Source organism: Aphelocoma coerulescens, chromosome 4A (genome assembly GCF_041296385.1).
Source record: "Aphelocoma coerulescens isolate FSJ_1873_10779 chromosome 4A, UR_Acoe_1.0, whole genome shotgun sequence".
Taxonomy (NCBI): Eukaryota; Metazoa; Chordata; class Aves; order Passeriformes; family Corvidae; genus Aphelocoma; species Aphelocoma coerulescens.
This window is the reverse complement of record NC_091018.1, coordinates 5,623,058-5,639,258: the sequence shown is the minus strand read 5'-3', so window position 1 is coordinate 5,639,258 and position 16,201 is coordinate 5,623,058. Positions and strand designations below refer to the sequence as shown.

Sequence of the window (16,201 nt, the reverse complement as noted above, 5' to 3'; positions counted from 1 at the left end):
CGGACGTTTCTCCCCATGGACAGTCCTCTGGGGCACAGCTATGCTGGGAATCACGGGATCAGTGAGGTTGGAAAAGCCTTCCAAGACTACTGAGTCCAACCTGTGACCGATCCTCACCTTGTCCCCAGCCCAGAGCACCGAGTGCCACCTCCAGTCCTTCCTTGGACACCTCCAGGGATGGAGACTCCACCACCTCCCTGGGCAGCTCCGATGTTTAACAACCTTTTCTACAAAGAAATTCCTGCTCCTGTCCAACCTGAGCCTCCCCTGGCCCAGCCTGAGGCCGTTCCCTCTCTCCTGTCCCTGTTCCCTGGGAGCAGAGCCCGATCCCCCCAGCTGCTCCCTCCTGTCAGGGAGTTGTGCAGAGCCACAAGATCCCCCCTGAGCCTCCTTTGCTCCAGGATAAATGCAGAGAGACACATTCCATGGGCACCACACGCTGGCCCAATGGAAGAGCAGCCACCCTTCCTCCCTGCTCAGACACTGGGGTTCTTTTCAGCATCGGAAAACAGGAAATGGGGTCACGGCGTGTCCTGGCCCGGCGCCGACTCCTCCGCCTGCCGCGGGTCGTTCATCCCAGGCAGCTGCCGGCCAGCTGGGAGTCATCTGCTGGAGAAATCGGGAGCACAGCCTGGCCACGTGGCTCTGCTCAGGGTGCAGGATTTAAATCCCATAGATTTTAAATCCCTGGAAGTGTTCAAGGCCAAGATGGATGGGGCTTGGAGCAACCTGGGAAAAGGGAAGGTATCCCTGTCTTCCTGTCTGGCAGGAGTGGAACAAGATGAACTTTAAGGTCCCTCCCAACCCAACCCATTCCATAATTCTATGAAACTTCACTGGGGATTTCTTCCCAGATGGGATTTGTGGAGATGCTCAGGGTGCAGCCAAGCAGAGCCCTGGCACACGGACAGGTCTTGTTGTTGAGAGGTGTCCAAGTGCCTAAATCTGCAAGAACAACCCCAGCCACAGCTTCTGCCTCTTGGAAAGGGCAGCAGGAATCTCCCTAACGTCAGAGCCGGAATCTGCTGGACAATGCAGTGCCTGTGCTCAGCTCTGACCTTTCCAGCCCCAATCCCACACGATTTGGCTCCACAAAACTGGCTTTTGAGCAGTCCTTGGGAGCAGAAGAGCTGCAAAGCGCTGAGTTGCAAAGAGCTGAGCTCCGAGGAGGCGGAGGAGGTTTGTTTTGTAGCTGATACCTCTCTCGCCTCTGCCAAGAGCCCCATTCCCGGGTTCTGGAGGAATTTCTGAAGGACTGTGGCAGGACAGATCCTGCTGCTGGGTGTTCCTGCTCCCTGTGTCTGTGTGCTTCTAGCTTCCCAGAGCCTTCCCTTGGGATTCTCTCACACTGGTCCCCACTCCCCTTGCCTCCTCTACCCCAACGTTTTCCAGCTCCTCATCCCTGATCTTTCCTGAAGTGGAAAGTAAATCCAGGCTGAGGGTCCAGCTGTCTCTTTGGAAAGACTTGATGGTCAAAAAAAGCCTTTCCCATCTTACCTTCATCAGCTCATTAAGGCACCATCAGGAGAAATTCCACGCTCAGCAGCAAACGCTGGGGAAGAGCTCGAGGGGGAAAGGCCCTAAGTCAACACAAAATGATGGAAAACCGCCCCAAACAATTCAATTTCCAGTATCAAAGAACTGCTCCACCTCACCTGGGAACTGCAGGTCCTTCCTGCAGCATGAGGAGAAATGGAAGTGATATTCCAAGGGCTCCATTTTCCTGGAGGAAAAGTTAATTCAGCTCTCAGTGACACTGAGCATGTTCCCTCCCCTTATATCACACATGACACAAGTAAGACTAAATCCCAAAAACCACAGGAGCCCGGAGTCAAATTTGAATACATTTGTATTATTTATTGGCTGTATTAAATATATTATCTATTTGATAGTTACAATTTAGTAATACAATGCATGGCAGCTTTAACATACGTTTGAGATACCTCAAAAATGACAATACAAGAAAACTGAAGATACCTAAAATACATTAATGCCACAAGGGTACATCCTTCTGGAATGGACAACAGCTGATGGAAAATCCCTACTGCAGTATAAATCCTGGATATTTTCTGGAAATATAAGCATTTTGTGGCAATTACAAAAGGATTTGATTTCATTTTTTAGCAGTCATGACTTGTTAGTATTTACTCTGCAATCCTAATTTCTCTTTTAAATGAACAGGACTATTATTGCCAAATAAACCTCTCTACAAGTTGGTTCTAAGGAGTTAAGCAAGAACCCTTTGGCAACGGAGATTTGCTGCAGGCAGTTTATCTGCTAAAGGGAGACTATGAGGAAAATAAAGACAGATTGTAAACTCTTCTGCAAACTAAAGACTAATATCTGTATAAAACTCTTTCTGACACTGGAGGGAGAGATTTCTATGATATAATAAATGATTAACTTAAAGTTCTGCTACAAGTAGAACAATACATTCAAACATACTTTTTTTTTTTCTTTCCAGGACTTTTAATCAAAATAAATAGAGTACAAAAATGAAGAGTACACTTTGAAAAGATTAATTTCAGATTGCACCATCAATCTACTGTGAAGAGGATTAAGTGATACTAGGTCATAATTTAGGTTTTCCACATGTGAAATACAACACAATGCCTCAAACTCTAATACAACGTTATTCCTCAACTGCTCTAGGAGAAAGACCCTTAAAGTGATTAATTAATTACTGGAAACACGTCGCCTGTAGCTCTGTCACATCCACCCTCCCACCTACAAGTGCATCGTTCTGATGGCCCAAGTGGAGCCACAGACTTTGCAAAATACCCTAAATCTACCGTTCTGTGGCATATTCCAAACGCTGTTGGCAAGACCCATCCTGAAACATTGGAAATTTCTGAGTTCCAGCTTTCAAAAGCTTTGACCTAATGGAGCCAGGAGCTGCCAGGCTCCTCCTCAGGGATTCACAAGCAGATGGAACACAACAGTCAAATGTAGTGCACAGTGTCCACAAAAATATCCCCCAGCCGACCAGGACGAGTTTCAGACAAGTTCATAGCAGGCTGAACATTCCCAACAGGAAAACCATGGAATGTGAAGCTGCTACCACTGGGATAGCAAGTTTAAAACATTTTATAAACGTTATCTAAAAAGAGTTCTCTCACGTACAATTTGCTCGTTGGGGTTAAGTTAGAAGGGCACCCAAAGCAGGCTGAACTTTTTATTTTTTAGGTTAATAATAGTACAAAAACATTTGCTCAGTTTGAGCCAAATAGTGTAACATTTATCATAAATGCACTCTTTCTCCTTAAAGACAACTCCTGTGCTGTTCTGAGCATGCTGCACAGGGAATTACTTTTCTCTCAGGCACTGAGAGTGAAATGTGGATTGGGCCAAAGCTGCTCAGGACAGCAGGAACATTCCGGGCAGAGCCTTTCCTGGGCATCCCGGCAGAGCGCCACGTCCTGCTGGCATTGGTTTGGATTAAAACCCTAAAAAACCCCGGCACCCTCTACTCCAACACTTGAAATGATTATTACTGAATCCCAAGTATTAAAATAACTGTAAAGTAGTAATATCACTAAGTCAATATTCTGCTTTCCTTCTACAGTCTAGTAAATGTGGTATGCTCTAGTAGGCTCTGCAGTTCTGCTCTAAGCTCAAGCACTTGTGCTGCTGGATTTCATGGATATCAAACTACAGCGAAACCTGATGGAACAGCCATCGCCTCCCGCTGCTCTGGTGGTGCTGGGAAAGGACTGCTCTAGCAATGCCTTCCCTCTCCAACTGGCTGGGATGGGGAGAGAGGAGGAGCGTGCACATCCCCCCAGTGTGCACCGTAAGGCAGCTGATTGCTGTTCTCTAACAGCTCACCCTGATTGCAGAGGCCCCAGGATCACCCTTTCTACAGGAAATCTGTGTCCAGCATTTGGAAAGGATCTGCCAAGCCAGCCTCGCCGGCAGCCAGCAGCAGGAGCGGGAACGCGAGGGGTTCCCAGCTAGGATTCCATTGAACTACCCATAAATACCCCAGAGAGCTCTGTACAGACAGCTGAGCGGGGCCAGCTCTGCCCTACTTGATGACAAAGTACTGGATGACCACGGCAAAGAGGATGGCGACCACGGCGAAGCCGCAGAGCAGCGCGATGGCGATGACGCGCTCCTCGCGCAGCCGCTTCCCGCTCTGCGCCAGCTCCGCGCCCGGCTGGGCTGCGGCGGGGCCCGGCTCGCGGCGCTGGCAGCAGAACACGGCGCTGGGGCTGTAGGGGCCGTAGAGCTCCGGGCAGCCCGGCAGGTCGTGGCACTGGCGGCCGGCGCAGACGCGCGCGCGGTACTCACAGTTCGTCTGCGCGGCCGGCAGCCGGAACCACGGCTCCGGGCCCTTGTACACCTGCAGGAGACAGGAGCCACTTCAGACAGGAGCACCTCACTCAGCAGCAGCACCTGGAACTGCCTGTCCTGCTCCATCCTCGAGTTGCCCTCCTCGACCCAACTTCATAAAATGGCAGCTTAAGTTTCTGCCCAATTCACGATTCATTTAAGTTTCCTGCCATGCCCCATGCTGAGGCCTCACCTGGGCTGGGAGGCTCAGAGAGGAGGAAAAAAATCATCCTGCATTTTCTTCCCTAAAGCTCCTCCACCAGTGTCGACTCTGATTAACAGAGGCAGTGGTACCACACACCAGCAGATTCAAGAATCAACAGCTAAAGGAATTGTTGGAAGAACAGGATAAACCAGCGCTCACCCACTTCACACTTTCTGAAATGAAAAGACTCCCTGTCACCTTCCCAAACAGAATTTCAACCTTCAAATCATAGAATCACAGCATGGTTTGGGTTGGAAGGGATCTCAAAGCCCATCTCATTCCACCCTCTGCCATGGGCAGGGATGCCTTCCACAAGAAATATCCACATCTTTTTTTTGTAATAATTTTTCCCAGTAAAAACCCCTCACATTCCTGATGCTACATAAAAGGTACCTGATCAAACTCTCTGCCAGCAGCAAGCTGAAGGATGTAAACAATAGAATCTCCTTTCATCGGCTGTAGAGGCTCCCATGTGATTTCAAAAGTGTTTTCTTCCAGCTGAATCGCTTTGGGTGCTGGAAAATAAAGTGATTTGTTGGTGTTTCAGAAAAAGAACAATGGAGCCTACAAATGTACAGCTGTCATGCTTAGAGGCAACTCATTCCAATAAGTTTAAGCAATTAAGATTTGTTTCTTTCTTTCTTTTTCTTTTATTTGATGACATGAGCTTAAAAAATGATGATTGTGTTCTGTGTAGGTTACACTTGTTGGTCTTTCTGAGCTGCCAAGATGAGCCCATGATGCTTGCAGAGAGGAGCAGCACTTTCAAGTCACTACAGAAACCAGCATTTCTGTCCATGTGCAGAGCTGAAATTATGTCCTAACCACGGTTCAGTCAATTAATTTTGCTGCAGGCACTCAGCACTGACCTTCACAGTGACTTTAATGATGACCTTTAATGTCCACGTTAAAAAGTGAAGATCAGAGGAATTAACTGTGCCCTCACTTGCTTACACACTGTTGTAACTTTGATGGATAACCCTGCAAAATGCCTTTCCAGCTGGGAAAAGGTAGGAATGCTCAGTTCAGGGGTGGAAGAGCTGCAGTGCAGCAGGTGATCACACCAGAAGGGCCCTTTTCACACCCAGACAAAGCCCCTCAGAGCAAGTTTGTGTCTCTGTCCTTGCAAAGACCGGCTGAGGGTCAGGTTGCAGGACTCAATCCTGCCCATCAGTGGCTTTCAGCCGTTGCCAGGGCAGTGTCAGCTCACCTTTGAGAGGTGCAGGTGGAGACTTGGTGGTGGTGAAAGCACAGACCTCCGAGAAGGCTCCTTCCCCAGCGTCGTTGTACGCCTGGATGCGGAAATGGTACGTGGTGGATTCGCTGAGCCTCTGCACCTTGTAGGTGTGACAGGGACCATTATAGACTGTCACAAACCTGGGGGACACAGAACACACACAGAGTTACCCAGCAATCACCAAAGGTCAGTATCACATGTGGAACACCCGGATTTGAGTTAAGGACAAAGAAGTGATGCTGCATTCTGGGTGTCCCAAGTTTCTCCCCTGCCCTGTTGGGCATCCCACTGAGGCTGTAGGACCCAACTCCTCTGAATCCAGAGAACAACCCTTGAATGTCCAAATTAAACTGAAATTTCCAGGTAAAGCACAGCTGGTCATCCCCTGTTTCTTATATGCTGACCGGACTTTAGTTTAGAATGTCCAAAAATAACCCTGCCAGCAGAGGATGGTGGCAAGGTATTTATTATTCATTATTTATTATTTATTATTTAAATAGTATTTACTGTTTACGAGCAGCAGAAGGGCAAGCTGTTGATAGCATTTCTGGTTGAAAGATGGGAGGCAAAACTGCAAACTAAAGAGCAAACTCTGGGAAGCCCAAATGACTCAGTGGTGCAAACAGAAGGGAGAGTAACATAAAACACCTTAAAAATTTGACATGAAGTGGTAAAACTACAAAATCCTTCATGGTCTGGTCTCACCTGCCAAACCTGTCCTCCATCTGCAGGTTGAACTGTGTAGGGTTGGGAATTAAAGCTCTGCTGGGCCCTTCTCCCCATTTCAGTTTAAGGCTCTGGTAGCTGAAGACCACACATTCCAGGTGGGGAGGGTCAGGAGGTAGTGGTTTGGTTTTGGCTTTCATGGAATGACTGAAAGGACCGACTCCAAAGCTGTTGATGGCCTGTATCCTGATCCTGGGAATGGGAGAGAGCAGCCACATGGTCAGGAAAAGTTCTGGGTAACAAAATGCATACAGAATAAAATTCCAAACAGTAAAGCAATTAAGATGCAGTTAGAAATCAAATCTGAATTCAGCTTTAACCAAGACTGAGGTCACAGAAACACCTCTGCTCTTACCTGTCCATCCATCCTCTTTTGGCCACACACCTGAACATCCCAATGAAAAATTCTAAACTCAGAAACCTTAAAGTCTTGGCTTTGAGACAGAACATGAACCTTAACACCAACCATGATCTCACTCCTGCCAATGTCACAGTTTGAGTCTGGATATGACAATTTTAGGAGGTTTTCTTGGTGTTGCAGGGTGAATCAAGCAAATAGTCTGTAAGCTGCATGAAAAATTAGTCTAAAATTTAAAGCACTACCCTCAAAGGACTTTTAAATCCTACAAATGTGGTTTCAGAATAATTCTTACCTGTACAGGGTGTCAGGCAGCAGATTCTCAAGGACGTGGGTTGTGTTTCTCCCCACAGTGACCAGCTGCTTTTCCCCATACTCGATGTTGTACCCTGTGATCTCTGCCCCGTGGCAGCAGGGCTCTTCCCACTGGATTGCAAGGCACGTGGAGAAAGGAGGGGAAGTTTCCATCTGATCCTCTTCAAGTAAGTGGAGCACGGCCACGGCTGCAGGCACTGACGGGGGGGTGCTCACCACGCTCGTGTCCCCAAACAGCCCCACCCCAGCCACGTTCACAGCCTGAAAGACACCACAGAGGAGTTACCAAATCCCTGTTTTCCAGCCAGGCAGGCACAGCTCTCACAGCCTTCCATGTGTTCTTAAAAGCAACATGGAAGAGAATGGAAAACCTCCTGAATAAAATGTCAACAGGGCAAAGCAACTGGTATTTCACAGCACACTGGATCTAAACTCTTCCACACAGAGGGAATGAGGAGGGACTGGGGAGAAGGGGAAGTGTTTTTCCCAATTACCTTCTCTACTGCATGAGCAGGTGACAGCACATGACTTTATTCCTCTCTAGCTGGAGTTTCTCCCCAAACTGCAAGTGCCCAGTGGCACCAAAAAGCTTTTCCTACCTGGACTCTGCAGTAATAAGTGGTTGCAGGTGTGAGCCCCTTGACCTCATAGCTCTGGCAGGGGCCAGTGTAGATGATGTGCATGGACCCCTCCACCTGGCCCCAGTCCAGCCTGTACTCGGTGATTTCTGCTCCGTTGCACGCCGGGCTCTGCGGGGTGAGGGAGAAATTCTGCTCAGCTCTTGCACTTACACAGCAACAGCACCCAGGGAGAGCTCTGTTACACTGAGACACTGGGGGAGAGTCACAGAAAAGGTTGACAAAGACCTCCAAGATCACCAAATCCAACCTTCAGAAGCACTGGGGTTGAAACCTGAGGTCTGTTCCAAGGGATTTGAAGTGAAAACGTGACACGTGGCTGTAACACCACCACAGTTCACACCAGAATTTTGACTGACTCACAGTCTCTTACCACTCAGAAGAATTAATTCACTATATATTAATTACCACATGAGGAGGATTAAATGTCACCCAATTTGTCCAGTTAAAATTCTAATTAATAACTCCCAAAGTTTACAAACCCAACACAGACATCTATAAAGAAATGGGCTTAAAATATTCCAGCTCTACACATACTATTTCTTTCATTTCTGTGTATCATAAATGTGTCACTACAGTTCTAAAAGCCTAACACTAATTTGGGTGGCACTGGAAGCCACCAACACCTACCTCCCACGACACCACAGCACAAGTTGCACTTTTGCAGGTTATCAGGGGTTTGCAGCACTGCTCAGGGGGTCCTGGAGCAGTGCAAAGCTCTGCCTTCTCAGAGTGGGGGCCAAACTGCAGGAAAACACAACTGCATGAACACAGCAACAGCACCAGGGCAAAAACTGATGTGCAAGTGAAGCAAACAAACTATTTTTTCACTTGACAGGGAAATAAACAGCAGAGTTCAGGGCTCAGTTTCAGATTCCTTCCAGGTACTTGAAGCTGGCCCCGCTCCCACAGGATATCTGAGATCCTCCCACTGCCAGCGTTGTGTAACTCCTCCCTCCCCCAGCCAGGATCTGCCTTCCAGCAGCAGCTGAGGACTGTTTCACAAAGACTTTTATGCAACCAATATTTACCCCACCCTTGTCCCAACCTGGCATGGCCTGCACACACCCCTCTCCACACAATGCTGTTCCCACCCCACCATCTGCAGAGCCTGAGCTGGGGGTAACACATCCAACACTTCCAAAGGCACAAACATCAAGAGGTTCACACTACACAGGCTACAAAACCCCCTCAGCACCATCACTCCTGTCCCTTGTGTACAAGCAGAGATGTGGTGAGTGCAGTGGTTACCCCAACTTTGTTCCCTGCCCGGAGCCAGAAGCAGTAGGTTCTCCCTGGAAGCAGGTTGGTCACTCCAAACTCAGCTGCTGGGCCCTGATAAACCACCCTACGCTCTTCCTGCTCTGAGCTGGCCATCTCCAGGAGATACTCTGTGATCTCAGAGCCTCCATCCACAGCTGGGGGGCCTGGGAAACAAAAAGAGATTGGATTTTTCTATTACTTTCTGAATTCCCTGTTAGGGCGGGCTCTTTGTCATATATCTGAGCAGAAGCACTTCATGAAGCTTGCTTTTCCCCCCCAGATACTGATAATTAGTTTAAGATGGCTTTAATCAGGGGTTTTTTTAAATTTTTTCCCTGTTTTCTTCACAAAACAGTGTACCTTCACTAATTTTTGCTTATCTCCTTTACTGAAGTAACAGTAAGAAAACAAGAGTTGATTTTTAAATTGCCATGCAGGTGTCAGTCATGGGCAGGCAAGAAGCTTTCTTCCTGGAAAATATTTATGTCTGCTTAAGTCTCACTTAAGTATCACCCTACCAGAGGTGGACAGAAGCTTTGGTCTTCTTAAAAAAATCCCACAAAACAAACCAAAGACCCCACCCCAAGCCCAAAAAAACTCTACGGCTATGGACAGTATCTCTATATTTTTATTTTTACTTTTTTTTTTCCCTGAAGATTTTTGATTTGGATGACTGAAATCAGAGCAGTGTTTTACTCAAACTCTGGTGCTTACCCCACTGCAAAGTCATTTCCTTGGGCTTGGCTTTGCCCACCAGGGCCGGGGAGGGGCAGGGCCCGGGGGGAACGGCCGCCGTCGTGACAGTCGTGACATCAGAGGCCTGCCAGGGACACAGGTCATTGCAGAGCACAAACACAAAGCATTCTGCTCAAACATAAACAGAAATGGTTTCCAGAAGCACCTTTCCCCTCCTGTTGCTCACCTGGCTCTCCCCACCTTTACTGGCACAGGACACTCGCAGTCTGTAGGAGGTGCCAGGCCTGAGGTGGTCACAGACGTGCTCCCGCTGGGCTCCGCTGTAAATGGGCTCCCACCTCCCTCCTGAGGGAAGGAAAAGCACTTTACACTTCCAAACCTTCTTAAAAACCCACCTGAAAATTCTCTCACACAATTATTAAGGTAGTCAAACCACAGAATCAATTTGAAATTATTAATTATGCAGAGAACATGTATAACACAACACACACGTGTGAAACCAGAAGTGACTGCGGGAGTGAAGTGTCATTTAGGTTGGAAAACATCTCCAAAATCCAAGTCTAAAACATGTCCCACATCTAAATGTGAATTAAATACCTCCAGGGATGGAGACTCAGTACTGCATTAGTAGCCAAAGGTGATTCCTTACCAACTGATGCCTCCGAGATTTCCAGAAAGTATTTAGAAATGTCTGATCCTCCGTTATCCTTGGGGGGTTCTGAAAGAAATCAACACCTTAAGTTACAGAAGATTTAATATCAAGGCATTGTTTTGTTATCAGCTTTTCCAGAAAACATATTCATATTCATTCAAACAGAAAAGTCAACCAGCAACAGAAACCAGTGTACTTAATTATTCACAATACAATTTTCAGAGCAATTTTTCTCCTATTATTAATCATGATTATGCCAGGGAAGAGTAACTGGGAAAACACTCCCAATTTCAGGTATCAGCTTTTATTTTTTAAGTGAACATAAAAATTATTTCAGCATCACAGTAAACCCAGAGGGCATTAGGACAGCAGTTACTGCTTCCCTAAATGAACAAACAACACTGGGGTACTACAGCCCCAAAATAAACCATTTTTGGGTAATCCTGAGTATTTCTCCTGCAATAACAATACCTGCAGAGAAATCATGAGCCTGAGTTCCTTCTCATGTAATCTGAGAGAGGCTGTCCCACCCCAGCAGCACTGAAACACCCCAAGGCACCTACCCCACGTGACTCTCACACTGTGGGGATGGATCTTGCCCTTTACAACAGGTTTACTCGGGGCTCCGGGTCGGTCAGGTTTGGTGCTGTGCTCCACCACCTCACTGGGGCTGCTTTTTCCTTCACTGTTGTAGGCAAAGAGCTGTTGGAGGAGTGAACAGAATAGACAATCAATGGTTTGTTTAATGATAATAATATATGTTGACAATACATGAGGATAAACATGCTGCTGATCAAAAAAAAAAAATCTGTTAAAAAATCAACCAAAATAAAGACAATCCTTTAAACCAAAATTAGGTGGTGTGAAAAATCTGATCTGAACTTCACCAAAACCTGCTCTAACAACAGATAATTGCTGAGACAACAGGTGAACTCCTGGTGAAAAATTTGTTGGAAAGTGCAAAGCCCAGGAAACTAGGAATGAAACATGAAATCAGGAACAAACTATAATACAAACCCTAAACTTATAGGATGTACTCCTCCTCAGGTTTCTTAAAGTGCATGAGAGCTCATCTCCATTGTACTGGGGCTGGAATCCATAGCCCTAGGAAAGAGAGAAAATAAGGATGAAAACAGTCACTGATTTTTAAGATAAAACAAAACCCAGAGTGGGTCAATCCCATTTTTTTTAGCTCGAACTTCACCTCTGTGCCATGAATTGCACACAATACTTTGTGCCATGAATTGCACACAATACTTTGTGCCATGAATTGCACACAATACTTCATCTCTGCCATGAATTCCATGCAATATTTGATCTCTGTGCCATGAATTCCATGCAATACTTTGTGGCATGAATTCCATGCAATATTTGATCTCTGTGCCATGAATTCCATGCAGTATTTGATCTCTCTGCCATGAATCCTATGCCATACTTCATCTCTGTCATGAATTCCATGCAATACTTGCCGACCATTTATCGGAAGGTAAAAAAAACGTTAATTTTTATTTCAGCACTACCAAGTTTCCACACTAAGCCCAGCACTTACAGAGCCTTCTTCCTCCATGTCCAGGCTGTAGGTGAGGGAGTCATCCGAGGCCACTCCTGCAGGAGGGCTCCATGCCAGGGCCATCCAGGTCACCCCCGCTTCCAGCAGCGTAGGCGGCGCCGGGGCCGGCGGCACCACCCCGGCCGTGCCGAACGTCACCGTCTCACTGAACCCACTGGGGAGGAGATTTGGAACAAGGGTGAGCAGCAGCTGATATAATCCAGGGGGAAACCCATCAGTTGGTACCCCCTGGGCTCCTGGTTACCTCATTCCAATGTCGTTTTTAGCAGCCAGTCTCAGGGAGTATCTGGTGGAGGGAGTGAGCTTGGTGAGCTTGTACTGCTTCAGGTGCCCGTAGTAACACTCCTTGAAGGGGCCGTTCTTCCCCTGGAAAAAAGGGAGATCCACAGTCACTCCCTGATCCCTGCCAAGGTCACCCTCTTCACTCTACATCTTCCTAAATCCCAGAATCTCAGACTGGTCTGGGTTGGGAGGAACCTCAGAGCTTATCTTGTTCCATGGGCAGGGACATCTCCCATGAGAAATGTCATTTCACTCATTTAACAGTAATTCAAAAAGAAATTACTGGGCCTTGGAAATGCCACATCTAATGTAACATAGTTATCCTGAGTCTGCTGATGGTCACCCCGAGCAGTCTTGCTAATAAACCACATTTGGACGGAGATATCTGATTACTTTTGGTACTGTAGATCTGATCAAATGGTGATAAGAACATTGCAGCTGAAAACAAAACATATTTTGGAAGAAAACACATTTATCCCTTTGTAATACATCTCAGCAAGATGCTCAAGAGCTAAGGGAGATTCATGACACTTCCCAAAGATGCCAAATGCTCATCCATTTATAGAGAACACAGGAATTAATGATGCTCTGGATGACAAATGAGGCAGTTTTACACTGTCCTCTCACACTGATCATTTGTCCCTTTAAAATTGTCTGGAGAGTTGCACCAAAATAGCTGCTGTACCTAAGCAAAGAGTATTTTTAAGTATAATTGCTCCACAGATGTCATTACGACTTTTTTTTGTACTAGAAAAGCTCTTACCTCATCCCATTCTAAAAGAAAATTAGTTATTTTGGAACCATTGTCATTTGAGGACTGAAAAGAAAGAAACAATGAAAAAAAGAGTTAAAATCAAGTGGTTGTACTTTTATAAATATTTTTACACACTGAATATTATAAACTCCAACTGCCTTTTAAAACAAGGTTGCTGTGCTACTTCTTTTAGTTCTGATTAGACTATGAATTTTTGAATGGTTTTATTCTATGAAGAAAGCAAATTATATTCTTAGAGCTCTTTTCTTGTGCCTTGCACTGTGTGCTCACCACCTGCCTGAGCAATCTAAGGGTTCACACAAACAACACTTGACACATGAAATGGGAACTTGTTCATTTTCTAAGGACAGATTATACAAATAATTTCACTGAAGTCATTTAGCTGGAACCATTTTTCAGCATAATCATAAGAAAAATATGAAAACCCAAGAAAACACAGATAAAAGCCTCCACAGATAGTGGTTACAAACAGAAGTCAGATTAAAAATGAAAATCTATAAAACCATTCAAAGAAATTTAGTCTGAATGGGTCAGAATAACTAAAAGAAGATTAAGTCATATCTATTTATCATCCAGGATCTCAGGCAAAGATATAAATGCTCTGTTTTCTCCTCTCTGCCAGTTCAGAAGAGCCTTGCTACCAACTCTGTCACACTAAAGCTGCAGGCAAGAAACTCAGCAAACATTGAAAGGAAGAGGAAGGAAATAATAATTTCATTATCAATCTTCACTGAGCAACTTAAAAGGCAACACCTACAGTACACATTAAATTACTGACCAAGCTGATTTAAATATACTGCACAGGAATCCAGCAGGTTTGGTCCTTACCTTCCACTGCAAGCTCAGGCTGTTTTTGGTTCTGTTAATCAGTTTAGGTGCAGCTGGACAGTCTGGCTCACAGCTCTCTGTAGTGAAGCTCACCAGTTCTGAAATGGTTTCTTTGATGGAACTGCTGGTTGCTGAAACTCTATAAACAAAGGGTAATTAATGATGTGGTTGTTGCACTGGCACCTGGAAATTTAAGGGAAGAGCTGGCAGCTTCAGGAATTTAATCCCAAGCAGTGGCTCACGGTGTGTGCACAAAGCAGTGCTGGGGTCACACAGGCTCACCTGCTGACCCCAAATCCCCATTTCTCATCCTTCATTTACTCTGCCATTACCTTCTGTCACAGTGAGATATTTTAGTGCTGAGATACATGTGGGATACAGCATGAAAACTATGGCAGGTGTTCCCACATGGTAACAGGATACCTGACTGGACATGAGCCTTTTGCTAAAAACACCTTAAAATTCAAATACAGCCAACACTTGTGCAGGAGTGTGGGCTAAATCATGAAATCCCATTGTTTCAGAGTAATTGTTTCATGTCTGCAGCAGTCCTGCCCCTTTCTCTGGAAAACACAACACACTGTGCAGGTGGAGCTGTGCCCAGCATTTCCCACACTCAGAACTCTTCCAACAGCTTCAGATCAGGAGTTGGCTCCAGGGAATCTTTACTCCCATCTGCTCCAGTGCCCCAGCCCTGTGTGACTCTTCCCACTGTTCCCCTGTTTGTTTCACCAGCTGCTCTCTCCCTGGCGAGCCCAACACCTCCAGTCAGGATCATTTACTCCTGATCATCCCATCCCACTTCCCATTCCAGCCCATTCCCACCTCCATGCTTGCACTGCTGCAGTTCAGACAAGCAACTTTGTAAACCAAGCTGACAAGTCAGACTTTCAGACCCAAATTCAAGGCTAAATTATTTCATTTACCACTGACTTCAGCCTACAGCAACCTACAGAGCGTTGTTCTAGAAAAATGTTTGTAACTGAGAAATCTGAGAAGACAGAGAAGGTGGCAGGGAAGAAAATGAGGTGGGATTTTAATGAAATTAGAAGATAAATGGGAATTTAGATAGCAAATCCAGTGTCCACAGCATGGTGTGTTTTCAGAGTATTCTTTAACTATTTGTGTCACACCTTTTCCATGAAGCCACAATAACCCTGTCATTCCCATATCCCCTAAAGCATTATTTCCTTCCCAGCAGCATACCTGGCATGATAATCAGTGGCTGGTCTGAGATCAGGAAGTGTAATTGTTAATTCTTCCCCACTGTGAAAAGGCAAAAACAAACAGAAAGCAGAGTTACAGCTCTTCCTCAAACCTCAGGGCTCAAAGCTCATTGAAAAGCAAAACCACGTAGTGCACATTTAAGTTTCCCACTGTCCACGTAACTCTTTAGTGACATTACTTAAAATTTATTTCATGTGAAGTAGGAAGGTCTGCAAGTCAACAAACAGCTCCTGATAGAGAGATTGCTGATTGGTTAATGGTTTAAACATTGTGCTTAAAGGAAGAAACTAAACTTACACATAGACAGATTTAAATTTTCCATTTTTACCACTGTTGGATATTGCTACTTCAAATGTAAATGCTGCTGGACTATGACTATGGCTCTCTCCATTCTGTGAACTAACTGGGAGATTCCAGGACAGAACGGCTGATCTTGCTTGTATATCAGAAACCTATTAAAAGCATAAATAATGCAAGTAAGTTTGCTTTCTGCAAGAAAAGGTTAATTAGTCAAAAACATGGCGTCGCTAATTGGCCTAGGAAGCTCCTCACTGGAGGAATTCTTTACCTTTGGAGTGGGAATATAGAGGCATTCTTTGGATTGCAATGATTTCCTCTTTTCATTACTAAAGGCTTTCCCTTCCAACACCAAACCAACACCACACTGGGGCAGGAAGAGAAAATTCCTGTATCAACGTTTCCATCACTCATTTGGAGCAAATGTTCAGCTGGGGAGTCTTGGGCAGGACCCCAGATCAGATTTAGGCACAGACACCTCCTTTTCTGACAGCTCCCTCACACAATATTCAACCACTGATCCGAAGGACAACAAAGTGTTCTGTTTTCAAGACTCAAAATCTCATCTGATTTATTTTGCTGCTTAATTCCCACACTCCAAATTCTCTCTGCCCAAGGGATCACAGCCCTGTGGTAGCTTTAAGTACAGATGTCAGAAGCAGCAAGGAAAAAGTACTGAAGGACCAAACAACCCCTCAAAAGCTGGTGTAAAGGAACACAACCCGTTTGCTGTGTGGATAATGCAGAGAAGAGCTCATTAAATATGCTCAAGATCAAACACAGACATTTAAATTACC

The 16,201-nt window shown here is 45.7% G+C and overlaps 1 protein-coding gene across 2 annotated transcripts in view; it reads right to left on the bottom strand.

The window, feature by feature from the left end:
* Positions 1-1,831: 1,831 nt before the first annotated feature.
* Positions 1,832-16,201, bottom strand: part of LOC138110342 (fibronectin type-III domain-containing protein 3a-like) — a 38,948-nt gene continuing 24,578 nt past the window's right edge. For both annotated transcript variants that reach the window (XM_069015089.1, XM_069015090.1), the window contains exons 9-27: positions 15,405-15,559; positions 15,087-15,146; positions 13,881-14,019; positions 13,041-13,094; positions 12,240-12,361; positions 11,975-12,149; positions 11,443-11,529; positions 10,989-11,127; positions 10,423-10,491; positions 10,000-10,118; positions 9,792-9,897; positions 9,066-9,241; positions 8,445-8,558; positions 7,776-7,925; positions 7,157-7,437; positions 6,483-6,695; positions 5,751-5,917; positions 4,934-5,055; positions 1,832-4,345 (exon numbers count right to left, since the gene is read on the bottom strand). In XM_069015089.1, the coding sequence (XP_068871190.1) occupies positions 4,028-4,345; positions 4,934-5,055; positions 5,751-5,917; positions 6,483-6,695; positions 7,157-7,437; positions 7,776-7,925; positions 8,445-8,558; positions 9,066-9,241; positions 9,792-9,897; positions 10,000-10,118; positions 10,423-10,491; positions 10,989-11,127; positions 11,443-11,529; positions 11,975-12,149; positions 12,240-12,361; positions 13,041-13,094; positions 13,881-14,019; positions 15,087-15,146; positions 15,405-15,559 (2,766 nt within the window). In that variant the 3' untranslated portion in view covers positions 1,832-4,027. The remainder of the gene's footprint in view (positions 4,346-4,933; positions 5,056-5,750; positions 5,918-6,482; positions 6,696-7,156; positions 7,438-7,775; positions 7,926-8,444; positions 8,559-9,065; positions 9,242-9,791; positions 9,898-9,999; positions 10,119-10,422; positions 10,492-10,988; positions 11,128-11,442; positions 11,530-11,974; positions 12,150-12,239; positions 12,362-13,040; positions 13,095-13,880; positions 14,020-15,086; positions 15,147-15,404; positions 15,560-16,201) is intronic.